The 20,621-nt window shown below is 28.1% G+C and overlaps 1 protein-coding gene across 1 annotated transcript in view; it reads right to left on the reverse strand.

Annotated features, from left to right (window-relative positions):
* Positions 1–2,526: 2,526 nt before the first annotated feature.
* The window catches only part of LOC142324252 (solute carrier family 35 member F3), a 101,125-nt gene continuing 83,030 nt past the window's right edge, over positions 2,527–20,621 (reverse strand). Inside the window, exon 12 of the mRNA XM_075365116.1 lies at positions 2,527–3,156. Within this exon, the coding sequence (XP_075221231.1) occupies positions 3,042–3,156 (115 nt within the window). The 3' untranslated portion in view covers positions 2,527–3,041. The remainder of the gene's footprint in view (positions 3,157–20,621) is intronic.

Genomic DNA, 20,621 nt, shown 5'->3' on the forward strand with positions numbered 1-20,621 from the left:
TGAAATAATTATAAAGTCTAAAATTAATTTATAAAAAAACATAATTTGCACACACATTTTATGTTTCCTTATTCAATATATCTAAACATGCTAATTCATAAAACAAAAGTTCTGTTACTTAAAAGTCTAGAAATTTCTAAATTTAAAAATTCTTTTCCATGCAATTTTAATTGTTCATTATTAATAAAACACATTACAAAAGGCTGCTGACAAGGTAACAACATGAGAGGATAATTTTATATTTACTGAACATAGTACAAAAAAGGTTATTTAAATATAAAACGATGCTGTAAATGAGGTTTTAACAAAAAAAAAATTAAACATGCAAATAACAAATTGTTTGAGAATTCACATTTCTAACAATAGTTCATTTCATTAATGACTAGAATAGAGATAATTTCAATTAAATGAGTAACTCAGGTGGAATCAATTGAATAACAGCCAGAGAAAATGTTGCATACTGCTGTCAACTAGAACATCTACATAACAACATTACAGCAACAACCCTCTTAACAAAATGGCAGTAATAGTAGGTTAGTAGAGGTTGATGAAGCATGTTTTTACAAAAGGGAAAAATATAACCAGACATGTGCTTTCACTGTAGTAAACTGATGGAATTTACAAACACAAAAAAATAGTTGTTGCTGCAAATTAGAATGGCACACACATATCAAATGATCGTGGGGTTAGTGTAGAATAGCAGAGCAAACTACATTGAGATTAAGACACAACATTGATACTGTTAGAACTCACATTTAGTGGAGTTCAACTGGTGACAGCAGGCCGTAGATAATTCTTTGATAGACACCCCCTATGCCACTAAGAACTTCTGGCCACCATCAATCAACCAGTAACTTTTATATCAGAATAAAAATCAATTACACACATAACTTTAAAAGCAAATAAATAAACAAATAAAAAACAAATTTAATTGATTGTTGAGTATGAAAAATGCACAACTTTAGCTGTTAAATATACAATTAGAATACACAAGTTGAGTACACTGTTGAGTAGATGTCCTAACTCTTCATGGCTCAGTAGAAAAATCATCGTTCATGTATAAAAATGAATAAACAATTTCTACCTCTTACCCATTATTTCACACATGATTGTAGAAAGACTGAATTTTTTGCCTATAAATAGCTCTTGGAAACAGAAATAACTCCTTTTTTTAAATCAGCTACAATGACTATGTAACTTCTTTCCCTACTTTTACTAGAATGCTGACATCAGAACATTTGTGGATATATTTTCCATAAATGATAACTTTTTAAGTTGATGTTAGTCCATCTCAAAGATGACCTATTTGAAAAATGTATTAAAAATCGGATTCTTTTGCTTTAAAAAAAAAAATCAAGTTATTAATTTAATTTTTATTACAAACACAACAAACTCAGAAAATATTGAACTAAGAAAAAAAGAATAAAATTTTTAAGAATTTACCCTGGGTTATTAGATTCTGAGGTTTTAAACCTAGGTTCCATCTTTCATCGTTTGATGTCAGTAGATATGATGTATGGAGAACAATTTTTATAAATTAATAATTCTAATATTTCCACGCAGCAACATTTCCTACAAAACATAATAATCTGTTCCCCCAAAAAACAATATATTTCACTTGTATCAAATTAGACAACATGACTATTACTGCATTACAGACCATATTACTTTGGCCTATGAGAAATTATGTTATTAAACTTAATTTCTATTTTTTTTTAAGTAGAATTTTTATTTATCTAGTAGATTTCCAACCAATTTTATAAAAATATTATCTTTTTAAAGAAACAACTTAATTTAGTGTTGAATCTTTTAATAATAGCGATTAGAAAAACATGAATTTTTAAATATTCATTTAACTTGTACATAAATATAAACTCAAATATTTAACAGTTAATGAATCAATTTTTTTTTTTACTGTGTACTGATTTTATTAATTTTTTATCTCATAAAGTTATTATATATCAACATGGATTATAAACAATCCCTTTTTTTATAATTTGGTACTTTGTTATGCTGCTATGAACAAATTTTACATGTTGTTTACTATAAAATTAAATTATATTAATTATTTACATATTGTAATCATAAAATGTGTAATTACCATGATTTGAATAAAAAATTTACTTACTGTACATAGTACAATTAAACATACACCGAAGAGCCAGTTTATAACATTTGACCACTAAAGCATAGTAACTAAATGGTACCTCCAAGAAATTGAACATTTATTTTATAATGATTGTCCATTCTTTTCAATGAAAAGCAACTTCACCAGTCAGAAAAATAGTTTTAAGTATAAAATTTTACCACAGTAGGTGACTTTCTAACATATTTATATAGAATGACTGAGATTACTTTGTTTAATTTTATTGTCCAATAACTTCAGTGTTCTTTTTCCTTCCTTAAAATTTTTATAGGTTTCATTATCTTTTCTTTTTTTTAAATATCATGTTCTGGGATAATCTTAACAGTCTACATGTTAGAGGCAAGCACGTTTAAAAGTAAATAATAACAAAAATAACTATATGGTAGACAAATTTTAATAAATAGTTCATATGAATTTTTACAATAAATAGATTAAGATCATACATGTTTGATAAGATTAAAGCCTTCTGGAGTAACTTCATAACTGCATAACATAAGACAAGGAAAAAGAAACTGCTAACTTTACGTAAAGCAAGATAGGAGTTAAGATAATGCAAATAAAAAATAGCATGAGAAATCAGCAGTGACCATGTTTAAGAAACTACAACTTTATAAAATTACAAATACAAAATAAAAATAAGCTAAAGTCCATTCGTAACACTCAATCTATAATAAAATCTTGTATAATGCTGGTTTATTATTAATAATGGTAATTTGGTTGAACAGCTTAGAACCAATTAATTAATATTGGTTCTAAATGAATATTATAATAAAAATATTAAATACCAGCATCAATAGAGTAAAGAAGGGGCAGAGCATCCTTTAAATACAATATAAGATGCGATAGATCGCTAAAATTTTCACAGAACTAGACCAGAATCAGGTCCTGGATCGGGTCATCTTACTCGCCCTGATGGTGATCTTAGGTGCGATCTAATATATCCAGTTCTATAATCTATTACAGTTCTCTGCTGGTTTGCTTGTGCTGCTCGACGATGCCTTCTACTCCACCTAAGTCAAATTAAGTAATTAATTCAAAAATATTATGATAGTTAATTTAAGTGTTATTGTACTATCACAAACATACTCAAGAATTTTACATATTTACACAATTCTAATTGTCTCATATAAATTAAATATGTACATACATATGATTAATTTAAAAATAAATAAATAATAAGTAACTTAAACCTAAGAACAAATAATTGGAAGAAAAATGAACCGTATATTTTCAAGAAATTGATTATTAAATATGAACAAAACAGATTATATCTTCAAATCTACATACAATTGGACTAGTGACAAGGATAGTATTACAGAAGGATGTTACAACAATGTGTATGGTAACCTTACTTTTTACAACTTCGTAAAACACCAGGATAAATAAGCATCAAATCAAATATGTTATTGGATAATTTTAAGGGCAACTGATCCAGTTAATCACTTCTGCTGATATCAGGAATTAATAACATTTAAAAGTAACTACTGAAGCCAGTAAATAAATAATTGCAGTACAGTGCCAGGCCATTATCTGTAAAACAACTGTCAGAATTTTGTTCTTATATATTTTGAACAAAGTTAAATTAGTGAATTCGCTTTCATAAAAAAGGAAATGGTCTTCTAAGGAATAAAACTGAATTAATAAAATATTGAAATCAGACAAAAAGTAAATAATAAAAAAGCACCAACTTTTAAAGTTACATTTATAAAGATCATTTTCACTGCCAAGTTGATATTAAGAGGGAATTATGTATTGATTAGAAGAGCAATTTTTTGTTTACATTAAACATTCTAATGTCAAAAATTACATTAAAATTAATTGTGAATTAAAACGCTATAATATTAATATGTTACAGAAAATAAAGTATCAAATATTACTAAAAAACTATTTACAAAAATTAAAATTTATAATTAGACTCACATTTCGACTGTTAAACAATTATCGAAAATGGATATATTTCAAAATAAATACAAATTTTAAAAATAATGACAAATCAAATTAAAAAAAAATAATAATAAAAAAGCTAACATTAATATAACAAAGTAATTTGAAATATTTTCTACTTATATTTATAAAACACAACAAATAAATAAAAACCAAGAAAATAATATAGCTTAGTTACGGACAATCAAAGATGAAAGAAAATGGTCAGTTGATAATATAGTGTACCACTTAAGCTCTCCATATGGGTTGGCCACTTTTTATATTTAATGGGAAAAAGATTATTGTTTTTTGCAACATACTTGTATATTATGCATTTTCATTAAAAGTTAGATAAAGATAACACAGTAAAACCACTTCCTGATTAATAAATGGTTACTGGTAAGCATATTTTACATCTGCAATTTGTCAAATACATAAAAATTAAATGTGACTGAACAACACAAATTATTTTGCTACTATATAGTTTCTTTAATTTTATCAAGCACTTTACAGATATTACCATTAATTTATTTTTCCATTAACTAATGTAAAAAAAAATATAAAAAAGCATGCTGTGTCTGAATAAACAGTAATTTTCTTAGCATACATGACTACATATTGAATACTGATAAATATTTTTTCAAAATTTTGTATTGTTTCCAAGTAAGAGATGACATAAGTATTAAAAAAAATTATTTAAATTAAAAAAAATTCAGAAAAAACAAAGGTTATATGACTAGGCTTATCATACGCCCAGGATTAGCCCGGACAGTCCTGGTTTTGAGTGCTGTCCAGGATTTCAGAATTTTATGACTGGCAAGGATTTTTTTAATTTTAGACCTATATATTCAACATCATGTTTTTAAACAGTCTCTTATGGCCGGGCATCTCTCAGCCGACCTTGGAGCAAGCAGTGATGTCGAATTTGATGAACCAGTCTCACAACTACCAGTCTCACCACAACCTTTTACTTAGTCACTTGGCAACACAACACAGGCAATGTGTTTATGTTGTTTTTGTGTATGAAGTAACTAGTCTACATGTTTCTGATCATTTTATCTCTATTTGTTTTTAGTCTCATCGATTAGGAACGGACAAAAGAAAATGTGTTTAATATTAACCTGCAACAGTAATACAAATTTTTGAAATTCTATAATGACAGTAACAATGAACATGTTCATTGTTTATGTCATAAACAATATGTTTATGTCATAAACATTATTTATGTCATTGTTTATGTATGTGTTTATTACACATTGTTACGTGTAATAAACACACTATGTACTGAGAATTTTCTGTTGCACATAAAGGAAAGGGTGATATTGAAGACCACATGAAAACAGCTAAACATAGGAGTACTATTAATACTACTGCTTTAGCAAACATAAGAGATTTTTTTAAGTCAAAGACAGGAATAACAATAACACTGATCTGGAGTGTGCTGCTAAAGAAGTTACATTTTCATACCAAACTGCTAGACACAAATCAGTTTCAAAACATCAGACTGCAAATCTAAACTGGTTAAAAAGTTATATGACCCAAAATTTTCATCTGCTAGAACCAAAATCGAGGCAATCATTGTTAACGGTATTTTGCCATTTATATTTGATAATATATTGCGTTCTTTGGAAAACATTAATCATGTAATAGTAACGATGGATAGCTCAAACAGAAGTGAAGTAAAACTAGTTCCGATTGTTTTAAAATATTTCAGTCTGGAGGAGGGAATTCAAGTTAAACTTTTAAATTTCAATGAAGTGTCAGGTGAAACTTCTCAAATTTTGCCTCAGTATCTTTTGCAGTGTGTGAAAAAATACAAACTTGAAGAAAGGTTGGTTTGTTATACTGCTGTTAACACTAACAGTAATTTTGGTGGTGTGAAGAGAAAGAAGAGGAATGAAAATGTGTTCAGAAAAGTTCAAAATGATTCAGATAGACCTATTTAGTAATTGATTGTTCGGCCCACATTGTAAACAATTCAGTACAAACAGTACGTGATTCTCTAACCCTGGACATATATGTTATTGTTATAAAAATTTACAAATATTTTCACATATATACAGTAACAGTAACAAAACTTAAAGAATTCTACAGTAACACAGATTACAGTATACAGTAGAAACAGATTACAAAAAAAGTATTATCTCATAGCAGCACTAGATTCCTTAGTTTGTTACCTATAATAGAAATAATTCTTTCCACTTTTGATGGCCTAAAATCATACTTCTTATCTTGTGACAAATGCCCAAAATTATTATTTGATTTTTTTGAAAATCTAGAAGTGAACTGTGTTTGAAATTTTTATGTGGTACTCTACATTTATTTAATTACGTAGTTCTGAAATTGGAAGCTAATTCTATCACATATAGAAGCATTTCAGACATATTCTGAATTAATTTGTCAACTTCAGGAAAGAAAAACTCACAAATTTATACCATCTTCTGCCAAAGAATTGCTAAGCACTCTAAAAGAAAATAATGATGTTCAGGATCAAAAATTCTTCTCAAGCATAGACAATTTTTATAATTCTAGTATCCAATACTTGAAGAAAGGTTGGTTTGTTATGCTGCTGTTAACACTAACAGTAATTTTGGTGGTGTGAAGAGAAAGAAGAGGAATGAAAATGTGTTCAGAAAAGTTGTGGAGAACCTCTTTTGATAAATTTAGTAAGTTACAGTGGATAAATTTACGAACTGAAATTGCCCAGTATGATTTAGAAGAGAGTGCACAAGTTATTAATGAAATTATAAAAGATTCCATAAATACTGATGAAGAAACATTGTTGAACCAGGTAATTCAAAACCAAAGGGTACATTGTGGTTCAAGTTCTGATAAAGTACCAGATACTACTGAAGAGAAGTGAAAAGCAATTTTTAAGGTGTTTCAAAAGATTGATATTTCATGTAGCAATATTTCTAAAATGGTTAAATCTGCAGTGTCTTTGCTTGGGATATCTGCTCCAGTTGAGAGTTTTTTCAATTACGGGGAACATTTGGTCTGCAGAAAGGGGTAGACTTTCAGTATCTACTGTTAAACATCTGCTAAATGTTAAAATTAATTTAGAACTTTCTTGTTGTAAATTTTATGATGTAATTAAAACAAACCATTTCTGAAAAAAGTCATGTCTAGTGAAAAATACAACTGAATAAATAAAGTTTAATGTTCCAGTAAACTGTTAAAACATTTAAGTAATTTCAAAAATATGTCCTGGATTGGATCCAAAAACATATGGTAAGCCTAGTTATGACTGAAGACCCGTAATGGTAAAATATGTGTTTATATATTATCTTAATTAGTAATAAATTACTTGTATTTACATTCTAATATCTAATAGTTTAATATCCACCCCATGATTATATTTTTATCCCTTTAGATACTATCATAGAAGTACTGCTGCACAAGCATTATAACTTTTTTTCTTTTCTTTTCCTGTTTAGCCTCCGGTAACTACCGTTTAGATAATTCTTCAGAGGATGAATGAGGATGATATGTATGAGTGTAAATGAAGTGTAGTCTTGTACATTCTCAGTTCAACCATTCCTGAGATGTGTGGTTAATTGAAACCCAACCACCAAAGAACACCGGTATCCACGATCTAGTATTCAAATCCATGTAAAAATAACTGACTTTACTAGGACTTGAACGCTGTAACTCTCAACTTTCAAATCAGCTGATTTGGGAAGACGCGTTAACCACTAGACCAACCCGGTGGGTTACAAGCATTATAACTGCATGATACAAACTTCACTATCTACTGTCATATTCAGGAATTTGAATCAAATTCAGTCTGTAATTTAAATAAAATTTCTATTCATCACATTTAATTAGGTTCAGAGAGAAAAAATATAAATTATCAAGTTATTGAAAATATAAATTGTCAAACTATAAAAACTATAAACTAAAAATTGATAATTTTCATTAAATTGTTGAGTTATGAAAATGGATAAATCAATAAACATAACAAAATAGTTAGATTAGTTAATTCTATTAATATCTAATATCTTTATAGCATTAAAAAGAGAAAAATCAACCTTATAGGTTGATTTTTTCAACCTTTATAGGTTGAATTTGTGAGGTCATAAAAATAATGTTAAGGTCTTCAAAAATATTGACTAAATAGTCTAGCAAACTGTATCCTAGCAGTAGAATATAATTATTTTCAAAAATTAATTTTTCCACTTAATGCTTTATTTTTTCTTCCTACACATTTAATATTTTTACAGAGAATTCTCTTCATCATACTTTTTTCTGGAAATTAGATTAAAAACATAATAAAATTTGTAGAAGTATTCTTATTCAGTCACTGATATAAAATGAAATAATATGCTCCTATTATTGTCTATGAAAGATAATGTTTTTGATATCTTCCATCCAAAAGGTTCTGGGTTTGAACATCGGTTGGACTTGACATTTTTCATATGCTACAAAACTCATCGATCATAAATTAATTATAATTGAATATTAGACTGTTACTATTTATGAGTAAATAAACAATACGATTATATGTTTTAAATATAAGTTAAATAATTTAAATTAAATCTATTATTTGCTGAATCAGATAATCATGTTCAAATTTTTCTTTTTCATTAACTATACTTTTATGGTTTTTTTTATGATCCATGTATTTACGAGGGTAAAGAATTTAAATCTGTTTTAATTCATTTTAAATATTTGTATGTTTCATATACTTGAAAATTAATGTTTATTATCTCGAACATGACCAACATAATTATGTAGATTTCTGTGTATTATATTTATACGCATGTGAATATTCCTGAAAGTGATTTTTTTTATTTGTTTATCACTTCTTGGTAAAAATATTTTACAATTCTCCTCAATATACCTGTTTCTTAAACTTCTACTTGAACATCTATTATACTGTATTTATAGAAACCTAATGGTTTCTAAGAGTCTATTAGTCTTTCATGCAAAAATTGCTCAACTGATTGAGCTGAAATTTTTTATGAACACAGGTTTTATATGTTGAAGGAACACAGGACTACTTCCGTTACAAAATGTGTCACCATTTCAAGATGGTGACCTTTCTAGTGGCTTGCAATAATAACCAGATTATATTCCTTGCCAATATTCAACTTTCAATGACCAAAGCAATGGTCAAATAGAATTTAGAAACAACTTGCAGTATTTGAAATAAAACTTTTTTTAGGGAAGGTTTCTTTAAAGAAACATTAAAAGGAAAAGTAGTTTTAAAGATGCAATGATGTACAGAGTATATTCCTTTAGATTTGCCATTCACTTTCAAGCACCTCCAGTTTCCACTTAAAGTTGCTTTTTCGATGACAGTAAATAAGTCAAAAGGCAGATGCTTCAAGTGGCTGGTCTCCACCTGGAAAGTCAATACTTCTCGATGAACTGTAATGGCTTGCTTCAGAGTTTCCTGTGGGAACAATCTGTATATAAACACTCCAGAGGGAAAAGTTGTAAATATTGTATACAATACCATTCTTTAAATTGCATTGTTCACAAACAATATAATCAACAGGATAAAAAAAATAAAGAAACAAAAATGAGAAATAAAGTACAGTCACCTCCTTATGGTGTTTGTCAGGTAATATTACGAACTATGGAAAATGTTTTTTTACCTGTATGAAAGACAGGTAACTGGCTATAACTCCTATTTTTAAGATGGGGACCAACTATTCTGAAACTTGCATACTTCCGATCAATCAAAGTTTCAATTCCTGTGCTGACCAAACTATTTTTTTTATATTTTTAACAGGCTATAATTCTTATTTATCAGTATTATTTTCAGAAGCATGAGGATAATGAACAAAGGGGTCCAGACAGGACCCCCACTGACTAGACATGAATGGCGAGCAAAGCAAGCCCTGACTTTCTAGTAAATGTTATATTATTAGATTTTTTTAATACTTACTGCATCTATATTTTTATTGTAAGTTTTAAAGAGAGTTTTAAAATCACTTAAACATTTTTTTTGAAAATATTTGTTTAAGTTATTCTAATAACTTTAAGATAAATAGAATATATGGAAAATAATACTTGCAATTTCAGTTATTCAATTTATATTTCAAATATAAATTGTTATAAATTTATATTATATATATCTAAATATGTAAATTATAGTACCAAAAATCCTAGTCTCTGTGGGAAATTAGTATTAGTAGAATCTCAGTCATTCATCCAGAAGACTGAGAGTTCAAATCCTTGTCAGTTATTGGATTTTTCATTTTACAAAACTTTCTATGCATAAACTGGAACTTATGGAGTGAGTTAATCGTAAAAAAAGAATGACAATTGTTTAATTTTCTACTACAGAATGTAATAGTAGCCGAACAGTTCATTTCATATAAATAACTGAGATCCTAAACATAACGCTCAACTCAATAAAATGTATTACAATGAAATTATATTTTGCACAGCAAAGATAGTTGCTAAACTATTTATAAACATACCTCTCTGTACTTTTAATATGTTAATTACATTTCTAACTTAATTTCCACAAAATGTTCTGATGAAGCAGACAGCTCTGTGAAAGTATTAAAAATTTAGGAAAAATAAAGCAGTAAGTGGAAAAATTAATTTTTGTAAATAAAATTCCTGTATTTATTTCCAAATGTTACATTATATTTCATTTATCATAAGGGGGTTGTCCAAGAGAAAGAGAGAGTGAAGATACAGATGTTAAAGTGGATATAGGTTTAAAGAGTACTAATAAAAAATCACTTTATTCAGAAAAGTTTCCTGGTTGTTAGGATGATCATATTTTGAAGTTATATACTACTACTTTACAGCTTTAAAACAATCATTATTTTTTAGTGCAGTTCTTTTCAGTAAAGCAATTTATAAAAAGATTGTTTGTTTATTTTACATAAGCATTCACTACTATTACATTTTTAAAGACTCTTATGATCTCTTTGTGTTTAAGTGAAGAAAACTGCACAAGAAATTGTAAATGTTATAAAATTATTAAAAAAAAAAAAAAATAATAATTAAGTAAAATTAGTTTGTTTTTCACTAAAAATTAATAGATTTCTGTACATTTCACTGTTGAGCTTCACATTTAACAACATATGCATAGTAAATAAATAATACACTACCAGGCTATTGGCTAAACTCAGGTTAATAATATTTTTTTTGCAAAATTTAAATTTAGTATCATGTGACTCAATGATATTGTTTTAAACTCACAAAATTTTTTATTACAAACTAATATTAGAACCATGGAGATTTTTAATATTGGATTACATGAGGGACTATTCAGTCATCAACTTCTAATGTATTAAAAATTTATTTTAAATATCCAAATGACTAAAAACTTCTTATATTTTACTAATAAAATTACTCTTAAAAATCTATACCATTAAATATGCAAACAGCATTTATTTTTAAATTAGCATCATGATAAAGTTATGTAAGCCAAAAAGTGATTGCTGTAGATGAAGTATGTTTATTCATAGTATTTCCTAACTAAGGAGGAGCTATGAATCAAACTTAAATTTTTAAATTTAAGAAAATAATCAAAAGAAATTTACGCACCAAAAAAAATAAAACTATAAATTTATCGTGAGACAATATTACATTAATCTGTCTATAACTGTGTAATGTAATTCTACTTAAAGTCAAACACAACAACATAGTATTAATATCTTTCACAAAACTTCATTTTAATGTATTTCTTCATAAAATATTGAAGATATGCTTAATGTTACAGTAATTACAATGGAGAAGCTTTGATTCATTTGATAAATCTAAATACACTACTCCCAGAATAATTTTCAAGAATTCTGTTGTCAATTTAACTGAGCACCTCATAAAAATGGAATATCAATTTATTCTTGATTCCAATGAAATAGTTGCATATCATATGACACAACATAAAACATAAAAACAAAAAACATTCTTGTATGATGTCATTATCAAAGGTTGTAATTACACAACATACATGACATGGTGGTGCCATTATGATAAACTTGTTACACTGGATAGTTTCAGGTTTCTAACTTCCTCAACACCAGATTGAGCTTGCTACATTACTTTCTTTAGGAATCAAAAATAAAGGATTTTGTAACTGACAGAGAAGACTTAAATTAATGAATCTGACAACTGCATTTACATAAAGCTTTCCATGAATTCAACTGATTGAAGTGTTTTGAAAAAATTAAACAATGTCTAATAGTAAACATTCATTTGAGATTACTTCCATTATCTTATAAATTTTTGATTTATAATAAATATAATTAAACTATAAACATTTATTGATCTATAAAATCAAGTATACATGAGTCTCCAAGCATATGTATGTCTTGATTACTAGAATTCTAAAGCAATGAATGTTTCTTTGACCTTTTATTGATTACTTACTTTTTTGCTGATATCACATCAGAATTTTTTTTTTCCATGTAGGATGGACTTTCTGAACTAAAATTTGTTTTTACTGTACGTTTTCTACTTGTTTTATATTAGATGATATGTATGAATAAATTGTCATTTTCCAGAATTACGATGATTTTCATTATTGTATTATTTTTCCATAAAATAAGAAAAATTAAACTTCATTTACATTAAAAAAATGCACTAAGATGTTCTCTTTACTGATACATAAATTTATTTTATTTTTTTTTTTAAATGTACATCTCAAAATTAAGTTATTTTATTTCTAAAGCTCTAATAATATTTTTGAACTTTTTTCTAAAAATTCATTGTTGGACAAAATAGTTAATTAATCATCTGAGTTTTTGCATAAATCATTACCAAATGTACTTTACTTGCAATAAAATTAAGATACAACAAAAAATGACTTATCCAGTTATTTGGGTTTTTATCTGTCACTGAATATGCTAACCAGTTTTAAGAAATAAATAATGGAGCACCATTAAAGTAGTAAGTACTAAATTAAGGTAGTATCTAGGATACTACTGCTTCTAATTTTCTGAAATAACAGAAATTTTTGAAGGATTATAAAGATTTTATAGCTATTATTCAATTTTAAATTAAATTATTTACTATGTCAGTTTTGAGTGTGCTAGCATTGCAGTCTATTTTGTGATACTCATCCGTTACTAAAATTGTACAATTAATCATTCAACACTATTGTTACTATTCTACATAACAAAAAATCTAAACAAAAACGAGTGGTGTTTAACCAGCAAGTATAACTCATGAATTAATAAGTTATACACCTTTTTACATTCTGAAACAGATAATTTAAGATTTTAGTTTCATGGGAATTTTAAAGTGTTGCATAAAGGTGTGCTATAGATTTTTTCTTTAGTGAATGGTTTAAGTGAGTTAGTATGAATAAATTACTTTTGGAGTAAATTTTTTGTATTCTTATAATTATTATTCAAATTTTTATAATTATATTTTTTATTGAAAGTTAAAATGAGTATTAAATATAAACAAGGTAAAATAAAGTTATTTTGCACAAAGTTAAAATGACCTGTCCAAACAATGACAGTAGTCCTCCTTAACTAATAAATTAACCAGCTTCTATATGGTATACCAAAGTGATAAAAATGGCAAAAACATTGTTTAAAGTGCCTATGGTACATGACACTTGAAAAAACCTTTTTAAACTTAGATAATTTCCTTCATTTATCTGCGTTAATAATCCTTATTTTCCGAACATCCCTTACAGCCTTTTACCTAAATGATATTCTACCACAATAAAGCAAAATTTCATGTAAGTACCCATGATAGTTTTCATCATGACCTATTAATCGTGTAATATTTTATACTTCAATTCTGATTTATGTTAAAATAGGTTGATATCACTCACACAATATAATAATTCAAAAATTTCAGTTACTTTAATTTACTCTGTTATTTCAATATATTTACTCTAATATATTTTTCTAATATTTAAAATTTCTAAAGTAAAATAAAACAAAAATTAATGAGGAAAACGGTACGCTTAACGTCAAATTGCTTCCTCAAAATACACACAAAATAAACAAGAACAAAATTTTTTAGAGAACTTAATTGTGAACTACGTAATTTTACATACTAGTAAATAACTTAAAAACTCAAGGTAAGAAATAAACATATAAATTCACATATTTTCTTTTAAATAGTGGGAAATGAATTAAGGATACTTATTTACTAATGTAGTTAAATAAAAAACAAATGTTGACTTTTAATTATTATAGTTAAAAATATTTAAGCAGAAAAACTTGAAACAAAAAACATACTTTACAAAACAATAAGATTAAAGTAATTATTTTATAGTTTTTAAAAACAAATTTTAAAAAACTCACTTTCTAAATGCATGAATTTCTGTTTACAAATAAGCTGATTTTTAATCTGCTTTAAAATTTTTGATAACATTTTGTCATGCTGATCAATGAATTTAGTCGATATTATTTCCAAATTTAAATACAAAAGATTAAACTGATATAATCTATTTATGATATTTATATTATAACAGAATTTTAGAAAGAAGATTAATTAGTTACATAAACAATCCAGTCAGTCATAAATATATATATAATTAATACATAAAATGGAAAAACTATTGTTACTAACTATATTTATTATTTTAAAAGAATAAATACCAACAAGCAATAAAACTATCACTATACTATGTTAAATTTCAAAACAAAGTAATCTCATTCATATTGGAATTTATAGGAATATATTATTACATTAATGAATGCTCAAACACAAGACAGAACAAATTAACAAATACAAGTATGAAAGGTGTTTTAATACAGATATTAAAAGAAATTAAATTCTGAACAAAAAATAAAATGATTACCTCATCTGTAAATTAATGGCTTAGAAAGCCGGGGATGCATTCCAGACATTAAACTAAATATTTTAATCAAAATTGTACATAGTTTTTCTTTATATTAAAGAGGAGCACTTTAACTAATTAGGAAAATATTTAGGACACTACTTAAAATATTTAAGAAAAAAAATATTTAGGAAACTATTTAGGAAAATATCACAATGAATTTCAGCCATCATTTAGTTCTCTTGTTCTAAAGTAGCTAACTTGTGGTTTCACAGATATAAATCCCCCCCCAAGTAAATATCGAAAGATCATCTACATATAACAGGTACATCTTAATAGGTAATATTTTATATTTCAACACAAATTTGAACTCCTAAAATCAGAAGATAGTAGAAAATTAGTAAGAAATTATAAATACTATTTAGAATATGAAAAACTACATGATTAATTTTTTGTGGAAGAAGTGAAATATGGTGAGGTAGAACAGATGAATACACATTAGCTTTATACTGTGTTTCTGTATGTGTATCATTATATTGGCTTGATTTTTGTTTGTTATATTTTTTACTGATTATTAACAAATCAGATTTTGAGACTTTGTTTATTTAATAACTTTGATAACATAGTGTTTGTTAATTTAATAAGTCATTTTAGTCAAATTTAGTGTTTTATAAAGATATTACATTTTATTAATTTAATGTTGTTTAAGTTGAGATCATAGCTATTACTTGATATGGCAAAATTTTCTTATTTGTGTGCATTTGCATCTCTCTCTCAATTTGATTCTGGTGTATATAATACATGTATGTACCTTTATATCAGTGGTTATATGACCTTTCAGTCTCCATTGTAGCAATTAATGCAATCATTGCATATTTATATACACTTGGACTATTGTACTTATCAGTGCGCATTTGTTACTTCATGGTATAATCTTGAATGCTACGGTTGATTACGATTGCTACGAGTTGATTGCATTGATTATGCGATCCTTTAGCTCAGCGATATCGTGCGGCATTGGTGGGATAAACACCTTATCTTTCACGTAACCCCAGAGAAAGAAATCACATGGCGTGAGGTCTGATGATCTTGGTGGCCACAGCATAATGTGTTGGTCTTCTTCAGACGCACGTCCTAATCCAGCGCCAAGGTAATGTTGTGTTAAGGTACTGTCGAACCTCATTATGAAAATGGGCAGGACAATCATCTTGCTGGAAAATGAAGTCGTAGAGTAGCTGAGGCATAAGCCATAATCCAGGTATATCATGCCGGTTACTGTCGTTTCCATAAAAAAAGAACGGCCCATACACTGCTTCACGAGAGATTGTACAAAAAACATTTACTTTCGGAGAATCCCGAATGTGTTCCACATAAGCGTGTGGATTTTCAGTTCCCCAAACTCGCACGTTATGATGGTTTACTTTGCCGCTAATATGGAAAGTAGCTTCATCGCTGAAAATTATCTTGTTTAGAAAACCTTCATTTAACAACATATTTTCCTGTAACTGTAAACAAAAATCGAGCCTATGTGTTTTATCTCCATCAAAAAGACACTGGATTAACTGAAGATGGTACGGTTTGCATAATAAATGTTTACAGAGAACTCTCCACACTGTAGTTTTCAGAATTCCTAATTCTCTGCCTGCAGCCGCAGTCGATTTTGACGGGCTGCGAATGAAACTTGCACGCAGACGTTCGACATTGACTTCTGAGGTTAATGGATGACCAGTTGATTTTCGCTTGCACAAGCAACCGGTTTCACTGAATTGATTATACCATTCATGAATTGAATTGTCACTTGGTGGCTCCTTATGAAATTTCAATCGAAACGCAGTTGCACAGAAATTACTGACTTTGACAAGTGAAATTCTAACACACAAAACGACTTCTCGCTTCCCGTGGCAGCCATTTTCTCAACTGTCGATGCCTAGCAAGCAAATGGTTTACTAACTGCCTAGTATATGTGGAAAAAACTATTTGAAGTACTCTTTCATACAGTACTTGTTTTATTCTTATGAGTGAAATAGTTTTTGTTAATGAATTTTCGAAACTCCGAAGAACATTATGAAACGCTCTGTATAATATAATACTTTTTCAGCCTTCGCAAAGTGCAGAATTAGAGAATACTCTTACCTTTGATTTTTTATGTTCATCAAAATGTTTTCAGCCCTAAGCCCATCGTCAGTGATTTTTTTTTTTTAAATTCTTGATTTGTTTACATTTACACATTAATTTATTAGCTCTTTACATTTTAATTTGTGAAAATTGCTTGTTAATAAAATTTAAAAACATTTAAAAAATTCAGAACAAATATTTGTTCAGCCAAGAGAATGAAAAAGTATTGCAATGCAATACCTTGATGCAATGCAAGTATTGATTTGCAGTGAAGATATGCAATGCAAGTATTGATTTGCAGTGAAGATATGCAATGCAAATATTGATAATAAATGTGCCACATAAGTAAAAATAACAGCACTGGCAAAACGAGCTTTCCAGGATAAAAAGAATATACTAACTGATAATCATATGAGTATGCAAATAAGGAAACAGTTTCCTAAAAATTATTTCTGGAGTGTTCTAACTTATGGTTGTGAAACATGGATGCTTGGGAAAGCAGAAAGAAGAAGACTGGAAGCAATGGAATTGTGGATTTGGAGGAGAATAACAAGAACAAGCTGGATGGATAGGAAAAGAAATGATCAAGTGTTAGCAGAAGTGAGTGAGAGAAGGTCCTTGCTAAATGTTATACAAAGAAGAAGAACGAAATTGATAGGACATGTAATACAACATGACAAGGTTTTATGTAAAAAAAAACCTAGAGCAACCATCATCAATAATGTTAAAGAAGAGCCTTGGTTCATATAATGACTTGAAGAGAGAAGCAAAGATGAAGAGAGAAGCAAAGATGAAAGTGACGTGGCTAAATCGACAAGGCGTAGCTTTTAGTGAATGATGGTAATTGAACAAATATTTGTTCTGAATTTTTAAAATTTTATTAACAAACAATTTTTACAAAATAAAATGTAAAAAGGTAATAAAATTAATGTGTATATGTAAACAAATCAAGAATTTATACAAAAAAAAAGTCACTAAAGATGGGCTTAGGGCCGAAAATGTTTTGATGAACATAAAAAAGTAAAGGAAGAGTGTTTTCTAATTCTGTACTTTATGGAGGATCAAAAAAATATTTTATTATGTATTTTATGAGGTCTGTAAATAAAGTAATGAGACTAGTTTTTTTGGCAGCCAAAGTGGCAACACTGTAAAGTTACTAGTAAACATATGGTTATATGAACAACTGATTTCTATTGGATATTAATATTTTTGGTCTATTGTTGAACATGAGATGTAAACAAACTTTTCATGAAACGAATTTTTGTTGTGTTACAAAAATGAGTGTTACTAATTATGAGCAATGTTGTGAATCAAGTTTTGTGTTAAACACAGTGAGAATGCTACTGAAACTTTTTCAAAATTGAAAAGGGCATATGGAGATGACACTCTGTCACAAGCTCAGGTTTTTAGATGGTTTAAAGCATTTTCAAATGGCTGGGATCAGTTGCAAACGATCCGCACTCTGGAAGACCATTATCATCAAAACGTGACGACAATGTTGAGTGAATCAGAGACTTGATACCGTATGACCAGTGATTAACTGTCAGAATGATTGCAGAACAATTGAATTTGAACCATGCCACAGTCCATCAAATTTTGACAAATGAATTGGACATGAAAAAAGTTGGTGCAAAATTGGTCCCAAAAAACCTCACTGTTGAATAGAAAAACAACAGGGTAGAAGTATGCCGCAATCTTCTAGGGCAAATTGAAATCCGTCCTCATTTTCTAAAAAATGTTATTACTGGTGATGAATCTTGGATATTTGAGTACAACCCAGAAACAAAACACCAGAGCAAGGAGTGGCACCCTTCAAACTCACCACATCCCAAAAAAGTAAAAATCAGCAAATCAAAACCATGCTAATTTGTTTCTTCAATAGTAATGGCATTGTCCATAAGGAGTTTTTGCCTTCAGGACAGACTATAAATCAATATGTTTACTGAGAAATTCTTGAAAGACTGCAGAAAAAAGTTGCCCAAGTGAAACCAGCCATCAAAGACAACTGGATGCTGCATCATGACAATGCACCTTGTCATACTGTACTCTCAATTAATGAATTTTTGGCAAAGAAAAGCATTCCTAGTTCTTCAACCACCTTACTCACTGGACTAGAGTCCCTTCTTTTTCCTGTTTAGCCTCCGGAAACTACCGTTTAGATAATTCTTCAGAGGAGGAATGAGGATGATATGTATGAGTGTAAATGAAGTGTAGTCTTGTACATTCTCAGAGTCCCTGCAACGTTTTCCTGTTCCCAACTTTAAAAAACACCTCACCTATTTTGGAGCAGTAGAAAACATAAAAAAAATTAACTGATCATCTAAAGGATATTCTGGTTTCTGAGTTCCAACAATGCTACGAAGAGTGGGAAGACTGTAAGAAGCATTGTGTGGCTTTCCAAGGGAACTATTTCAAAGGTGATAGAGTCCATATATAAGTGGATTGTAAGTAAAAAATTTTTCTGAACCGGTCTCATTACTTTATTTACAGACATCGTATATAGTTAAGTTATTTAACGTACAGAGGAAAAAGAAAAAATTTAATCTAAATAAATTAATAAAATATATATATTTATACGTATAAGTTATCTGTGTTTCAGCTTTGCAGTTCTTACTTGTGTGCTGTTCAATAAAGATCTTTTTTTTTATTAATATATATTGTTTTTTTAATTTCAAGTTTTACTTTTGACTTTCCATTGATCCAGTCTAAATGCAGTTTAAATAATTACATCTTTATTAGATTAATAAACAAACTTTAAAAAATTGTTAATAATTTTTTTATTAATTAAAAAAAAAGATTTTATAATTTTGGTAAACTAGTGGTTATGAATGCACTATTAGCTTTGTGTTTTGTTTCTATTCATCTTACCCTCATCATATGGAAATAGTATAATAATGAATTATTTCCATGAAAAGAGAGTAGCAAATTTGTTCTTTGCATAAACTTGTCGTTCTCAAGGCTACAATACATCCAAGTCAGCTGAGATATAATGTCATTACAGGATAAATCGCAAAAGCTTATCTTTTAGTTATATCATAAATACCTCGATGGGAAAGAATTAGTTTTATACCATTTTAAACCTTGTTGTTTTCTGTCATATTCTTGAAAGTTAACAACTATTTGGAGAAAGCCTGTTATAGTTTTGGGCAAAGTACATAATAAAGAACCCAGTTCTCAATTGTTAGTGCACTAACAATAAAAAATTGTTAATTTTTAACTGTTTTCCCTTTCAGTGTTTCATAATTTTATTAATAGGTAATAAAAATTAAAAAATCAGTTTTTAAGTATGTTTAACAACACTTTTATTTGTCATTTATTTACTATTTTTTTTCCCATGTCAATTTTAGCATGGAAGCCATTTAAGAATATGTTTTTGTTATGAATCATGTGTTTTAATATTATATAATATGAACAACGTTTCATAATTTTAATAACAAATGGGATGAAAAACCACTTGTGTATGAAAGAAGAACTTCCATTAAAACTGCAGGCAATAACGATATAGAAGAATACGGTTGTTTCACAACAAACCAAGCAAAACAGCTCTAGAAAAATGTAATTCCTGCACCGTATTCCATTTTGATTTGAAGCAACTAAACAATTCCCTGACAGACGGCAGAGGTCCCTGCCTCCTTCTTAAAATTATTTTATGAATTCTTAAAGTGAAAATTTTTATACACTTAGTTCTTTATTCAAGGGACTAAAATAAAATAATAGTGT

The sequence above is a fragment of the Lycorma delicatula genome, chromosome 1 (assembly GCF_047948215.1).
Source record: "Lycorma delicatula isolate Av1 chromosome 1, ASM4794821v1, whole genome shotgun sequence".
NCBI classification, from domain to species: domain Eukaryota; kingdom Metazoa; phylum Arthropoda; class Insecta; order Hemiptera; family Fulgoridae; genus Lycorma; species Lycorma delicatula.